General features: G+C 47.8%; 1 protein-coding gene across 1 annotated transcript in view; it reads left to right on the forward strand.

The window, feature by feature from the left end:
- The window catches only part of GID8 (GID complex subunit 8), a 23,230-nt gene extending 16,576 nt beyond the window's left edge, over positions 1 to 6,654 (forward strand). The window contains exons 3-6 of the mRNA XM_011992360.1: positions 2,498 to 2,627; positions 4,024 to 4,220; positions 4,530 to 4,727; positions 5,752 to 6,654. Of these exons, the coding sequence (XP_011847750.1) occupies positions 2,510 to 2,627; positions 4,024 to 4,220; positions 4,530 to 4,727; positions 5,752 to 5,925 (687 nt within the window). The 5' untranslated portion in view covers positions 2,498 to 2,509 and the 3' untranslated portion in view covers positions 5,926 to 6,654. The remainder of the gene's footprint in view (positions 1 to 2,497; positions 2,628 to 4,023; positions 4,221 to 4,529; positions 4,728 to 5,751) is intronic.
- Positions 6,655 to 7,046: the final 392 nt, after the last annotated feature.

Here is a 7,046-nt window from a genome sequence, read left to right on the forward strand (position 1 = left end):
CTCAGCCTCCAGGCGCGCGGCCTCAGGCGCCGGTGTTCAGGGGCGGTCCTTGCCAGCCTGAGGGGCGGCGGTAGCTGTGTCTGTGGAGGAGCGACGTCTGTAACGAGGTCTTTTAAACAAAATCTGCTGCTTTAAAGCAGAAACCGAGCGGGTGAGGACGTAAAGCGTGGCATGGAAAGTAGGGTTTTCTTCTGTTGAATCTTGTTATGCTGGAGTTTGAGACTACCGAGCTCTTCCTGCTAACAACAGGACGGGCTAGTTCTACAAAGTTGTTGCTTTTCATGGGCGCATGTAACTGCCCGGAGTGGAAGCGCTGTGAGTGCCCAACACCGAATGGGCTGAGAGAAAAAGGTGCCTTTTCGTAGGGACCTCTTAACCTTGGTCCCAGGGCCGTGCGCAGTGGCAGAGGTCGAAGTGGGCGGATCTCTTGAGCCCACGAGTTCGAGACCAGCCGGGGCAACAGCGAGACGCCCGTCTCTGCTAAAAATAAAAAAATTAGCCAGGCGGGGTGGTGCGCTCCTGTTGTCCCAGCTCCTCGGGAGGCTGAGGTGGGAGGATCGCTTGAGCCCAGGAGGTCGAGGCTGCAGTGAGCCATGATCGCGCCACTGCCCTCCAGCCTGTCTCGAAAAAAGAAAGAAAGAGAAAATGGGTCCTTAAGTTACCTTTGATTGTCGTGAATAAAAATTTGGTCTCAGTGAGTTTTGCAATTGATTATGAGAGAATGGGTGTTCGTGTGTGACAGCGACTGACTCCTGGTTTCTCCTCCACTTTACCTGCCGCTCCGCAGCAAGTTTTCTTCTGCTGGTGCCACTTTCTCTGCTTGACCTTCAAGGATGGCATCCTCCAAGTAATGACGATTCTCATTCCCTATCTACACTCATTCTGTGGTCTTTGCTGAATTCTTGGTTTTAAATATCCCTGTGCTCCCACCCCTCCCCCCCCCCTTTCACTAATTCATGTTTTCAGCAGTGAGCTCAGGATCTGTAATCCACGCACCTGCTTGATTTCTCCAGCCGCATGTCTAATAGTCACGTCAAACTTGCCCTGCTCCTCAAACCTGTTCTTCTTCCAGTCCTTCCTCCTTATTTGTGGTCCCATCTTGCAGGGCCTCTCATGCTTGAAACCTGTGACCATCTTCGATTCTTCCCTTTCTTTTGTCCGGTAATCTGTCCAGCAGCAGCCATTGACTCTGCGGCCAAAGCATCTTGATCTCACCTTGCTCCCCATCTCTTCTGACGATGTTCTCTCTCACTTGGGTGTCTCCCTAATGGACCTGCTGCTCAGCTCTCACCACCCTGCATTCATCCCATTTTCAGCCAAGAGACCAAAGTTTTTTAATTTATTGAAACGCTTCAGCAGTACTTTGTATAAAGTAGCATCGTATAACATATGTATCAGTGACAAAACAGAAAGACCGAGTGGACTGTGGCATGCCCCTGCCTGTCTCAGGTACCTGCTCATTCTCCCATAGCTGCAACAACTGCCTCGGGCTTCAGCCATTTGCCCCTCCCACAGATAACCCCCTCCTGAGTGTCAGCTTTCATGCCCTTATTTTAAAAAACAAAATAGGTTTGCCACATATATGTTGCTAAAGCACATATCATGTATTTTGTCTTCTTGTTCCTAATAAAACTCAGGCCACATTTTGCCTCTCCCTCATCTCTCTTTTTTCATTCAGATTGTTTTATGAGAGTCATCCATGTGACTTTGTGTGATGTTCATTTATTTTAACTGTTTTATGAAATTCTCTTGTGTGAATACATGACCACTGTCCCTTCTCAGCAATGCTGAAATCTAAACATCTCTAAAACCAAAGTTTCTGGTTTTGTTTTTAACCTGTTTGGTGGCCAAAACCTCACCAGGTGAAGTTTAATAGCCTCTACTACTTAGTATGGATACTTAACACATTACACTGAAGAAATAATGTCTGATGATGGGGAGCTCCCCCAAACTCCAGTGAGGCTGTTATATGGTAAATTGTGCCAAATAATCGTTGTACATTGAAGAATTCTGAATTCCAAAACCCATCTGCCCAAGGGTTTTAAACACACAGTTGTTCTGTGTGCCACAGTCCCTTGGTCCATGCTGCTGTTGAAGGAACGCTCAGGTGGGTGACTTCCACATTTCTGCTGCTTTGAACAGTGCTTCTATGAACACCGTTGTCTGTGTTTGGTGCATCCTGATGAGTTTTTCTAGAATATAAATGTATTAAAAGTAGAATTCCTGGGTTGTGAGGAGCACACATATTCAGCTTCATAAGGAATGCCAGATTGTTTTCGTAGTATAGTCCATTCTCCTGATACCGCAGTAGAAAAGTTCAAGTGAACAACTTCTTTGCTAAGCACTGGCGTTCTCAGTCTGGTAGGTGTCCCATGGCAGCGTTCTCTTTCAGTGCATGCTCAGTGTGGGATTCTCTAGCTCACAGCTCTCCAGTGCTACCCTTTGCACCTGGAGGAGCATCTAAACCCCTCCCTCAGCTGTTATTTTTTTCCTGTAGAAATAAATCAGAATGAGTTATGCAGAAAAACCCGATGAAATCACGAAAGATGAGTGGATGGAAAAGCTCAATAACTTGCACGTCCAGAGAGCAGACATGAACCGCCTCATCATGAACTACCTGGTCACAGGTAATGGCTTACAGCAAGGATGTTGTTGCGCGAATGTGATTCTCCCTTTTTGAACACATAAGGAGTGCTGTAGCTGTGAGGTTTGATGACGTAGTTATTTGTGTTCAGACATTATAAAAACACAATGCTAACCTGATAAGTTTGTAAATTATCATGTGAAAGATAACCTTTTCTGAAGATGAGATTATTCCAGGTCTCTGAGCCCTAACACAAACCCATTTCTCAGCCTTTGACAGTTTTACAGTTAGTCAAGATAACTGAGACTGTTGTGAAGTAAGTATATTTAAAGCCAAATTGTTGATCTCCTCTGGCCAGTCTGCTTGAGTATGGTGGCCTGTTTCCAGAAGGTATGCCCAACTCAGGACGAGAATGGGGAAGGGCAGAAGTGTGCAGAGGGAAATAACACTCAGGCTGTTCTTGATGTCGGCTGGAGGAAGGGCAGTGCTTTATATGGCGAGAAAATAGATGTTTTTAAAAGGCATGACATGAAAAATCTCCCTCCTGTTAGTCCCCATTTCGTACTCCCAAATTAATCTCTGTGAAAATTTTTTAGGCCAAACATGGTGGCTCATGCTCGTAATCCCAGCACTTTGAGAGACAGAGGAAGATTACTTGAGCCTAGAAGTTGGAGATCAGCCTGGGCAACATAGTAAGACCTTGTCTCTACAAAAACAATTTTTTAATTAGCTGGGTATGGTGGCTTGTGCCTGTAGTCCCAGCTACTTGGGAGGCTGAGGTGGGAGGATCACTGAAGCCCGGGAGGTGGAGGTTGCAGTGAGCCAAGACTGTGTCACCGCCGTCCAGCCTGGGAGAGTGAGTGGGACCCCATCTCAAAAAAAAATATTTTTGGAAGGTGATGAGGAAATTTAGGCCTATAATTATGTCGGGGGCAGGGGAAGGGGCACACATGCTAGCTTTAAAAAATTGTAGACACTCTTAAGAGGTGGGAGTCACCAGGCCACTGCAGGTGGAGCTGGCCATGGAGGGCTCCTGTGCTGTGGAGGCTGAGCCGGCTGTGGAGGCTGAGCCGGCTGTGGAGGCTGAGCCAGTGTGACTTGCCTAATGTGGCACCAGAGCTGCAGCTGCTGGCATCTGGACCTATTATCTGTCCTCTCAAAGGAGCCCACACCAACACACTAGGCCAGCAGCCATTCTGACCCGTTTGCTAACAGGTTAGAGTTTTTGGATGGGATAACAAAGTATATTCTTCTCATTTTCTGTATGTATTTTGAGAGCATGACTTGTAAATTACAAAGATATTAATACCGGGTTCCTGAGAAAGTGTGGTTCACATTAGAGGTGATTAATTGAGGCAGTTGGAGTTTCTGGAGATACAAAATCTTTGCCTTAATTCCTTGCTCACTTTCCTAGCAGTGAAGATGGTTTTTCTTTTCAGAGGGCTTTAAGGAAGCAGCGGAGAAGTTTCGAATGGAATCTGGGATCGAACCTAGTGTGGATCTGGAAACGCTTGATGAACGAATCAAGATCCGGGAGATGATACTGAAAGGTCAGATTCAGGAGGCCATCGCCTTGATCAACAGCCTCCACCCAGAGCTCTTGGACACAAACCGGTATCTTTACTTCCATTTGCAGGTAAGTTTCAGGAACGAGCAATCTGGTTTGTGGGTACTTGATAAGTTAAAGTTATTTGCAATGATCGCGAAATAACTAGGCTAGTTTGCTTTAATGTTATTTTAATGCATGTGCGGGGGAGGGGTTTGAGTTTGCTCTTTTATGTAGTTCAGAAGCTATTTTTTGTTTTAAAAATGCGAATTTGATGACTCAGAGATGCAAGAGAAGTCTTCCCTCTGTGATGTACTTTTGGTGGGGACCCTGGTACCGCCTGCCCTGAGTCCCTGTCTTGGGTGTGTGTGGGTCAAGCTTGTCTGTCTCTGCCTCCAGCAACAGCATTTGATCGAGCTGATCCGCCAGCGGGAGACAGAGGCGGCGCTGGAGTTTGCGCAGACTCAGCTGGCGGAGCAGGGCGAGGAGAGCCGAGAGTGCCTCACAGAGATGGAGCGTACGCTGGCACTGCTGGCCTTTGACAGTCCCGAGGAGTCGCCCTTCGGAGACCTCCTCCACACCATGCAGAGGCAGAAGGTGGGGCCCACCAGAGGGAAGCTTTCTTCCACTCCCAGCGTGCTCCGAGGGGGCTTCGCAAAGACACCAAGTGTGTGGCTTTGTGGTGTGGACTGAGAGGTGGCTTCTGTGCCTGGGATGCTAAGTGGTTCCCTCGTGACTTTTTTTTGGAGATGAAGTCTTGCTCTGTCGCCCAGGCTGGAGTGCAGTGACGAGATCTCGGTTCACTGCAACCCCCGCCTCCTGTGTTCAAGCGATTCTCCTGCCTCTACCTCCCTAGTAACTGAACTACAGGAGTGTGCCACCAAGCCCAGCTAATTTTTGTATTTTTAGTAGAGACGGGGTTTCACCATATTGGCCAGGCTGCTCTCAAACTCCTGACCTCAGGTGATCCAGCCTCCCAGAGTGCTGAGATTACAGGTGTGAGCCACTGTGCCTGGCCCGTCTCTGGCTTTTAATCTTTTGTCAAACTAGGGGCAACAGCCTTGGTGTCCGTTGCAGAGTATTCACACCCTTTGCTGATTTATCATGTTTATCTGAACCTTCTTCCTGTTTAGGTCCCAAGTATTTTTCATTTAAAATCCTGTTTTCTGAAACTTTTCTCTCCTCACTGCTGTTTTTGTCTGGCAGAACATGACAGCTCCTCACCTTCCCAGACCCAGGTCCCTCTTCCCCCAGGTCCTCTCCTAGGGCTCTGTCCTCCCTACACTGTCTTGGAAGGATGGCCTGTCCTAGAGTCCACTTGAGATGTTTTCTTGAGGCTTGTGAGGAGGGTGCTGGTATGTCCTGCTACGCTGGTCTTGCCTCTCCACAGTCCCCTCAGCACTTTGTTCAAGCCTTGCTCGTGGCACTTAACTGCCATCGAGGCTGGATGTGACATTTGCTGACCAGACTGTGAGCTTCCCCAGGCAAGGACTATGTGTTTCATGTCCCGAGAGCGTCTTGCAGTTAAGGGCTTAATCTTTGTTTAAACTGCATATTTTTAATAGACTCTACTGGTGCTCTGCGTGTGTGGTGGTTTTTATCTGATGTATTTACATTCTAGGTGTGGAGTGAAGTTAACCAAGCTGTCCTAGATTATGAAAATCGCGAGTCAACACCCAAACTGGCAAAATTACTGAAACTACTACTTTGGGCTCAGAACGAGCTGGACCAGAAGAAAGTAAAATATCCCAAAATGACAGACCTCAGCAAGGGCGTGATCGAGGAACCCAAGTAACGCCTGCGCTTGTGTGGTGGACCCAGCACCACCCCTGCGTCGTGGGACTTGCCTCAGATCAGCCTGCGACTGCAAGATTCTCACTGCAGTAGAGAACTCTTTTTCTCCCTTGTACTTTTTTTTGACCTGGCATCTTTTTTATAGGGAAAAATGGCCTTTGTAGGCAGTGGAAAACTTGCAAGGAAAGCTGCCGTCTCTTTGGCAGTCTGATGCAGAGCCTGCACTCTGGCACTCGCTGAAGAATCTGGAAGGCTGCGGTTTGCTCTTCCAGCGTTCCGGGGCCCTCTGACTGCTGAAGGATTTGGTTGGCCACGGAGGGCTGTGCTGTTAGGCTGCATCCCACTCAAAGTACAGGAAAAGCACGAATCATGATTCTGCTTTCTGTTAGCTTAGGCAGACATTGGGCCTTCACCTACAAGTTTTTCCTTACCCCAGTGGTTTTTTGTGTGTTTTTTTTTCTTCCATAGGAAAGAATATATAAATTTGTAAATCCTAATTCAAAGACGGCGTGTGTGTGAGGGCATTGAGTTTGATTTGTTTTCCCTTTGGTCTGGGTTGTGTGGCTTTTGGGAGATGCGTGTGAGGGGCTATGTGTTTTTTAATTTTTTAAATATATATTTTGGTGCTGTGTATGGTGAAAGACTTGTTCATAGTGGATCAATGAACCATCTCTTCTGGGCAGTTTTGTTGAAAATAAAGGTTTCTCTTTGATTTCAAGAATGACCAAAATGGCCTCTAAAAGGTGTTAATCATCTCAAATGACCTTTTGTCTTTGGGGCATTCTTCCCCTGTGTTAGTGGCAGTGGCTTTTTCTGGTACCTGCAGCTAGAAAGGCCACTTGGCCCTGTGCTGAGGGAGCAGCCTTCATTAGAACGAGGCAGCCCTTGGGCAGTGGGGACGCAGGGCCCCAGCTGGTGTGTGCGACTCTTGGCAGAAGGAACGCGTGTTCAGCCTCAGTGATCTGCCCTTCAGCATCTCGGCAGCATCTCATCTTCCATTGTCAGCCGGCTCTGTGGATGTCCTGCTTCTGTTCACTCACAGAACTGTCCCCTGCTCCATGGTGGGCAGGAGGGAAGTGGTGCAGGGCCGTGTGCATTGCCTGCGAGTCGGGACAGTTGATG

Source organism: Mandrillus leucophaeus, unplaced genomic scaffold, assembly GCF_000951045.1.
Source record: "Mandrillus leucophaeus isolate KB7577 unplaced genomic scaffold, Mleu.le_1.0 Scaffold41, whole genome shotgun sequence".
Classification (NCBI taxonomy): Eukaryota; Metazoa; Chordata; class Mammalia; order Primates; family Cercopithecidae; genus Mandrillus; species Mandrillus leucophaeus.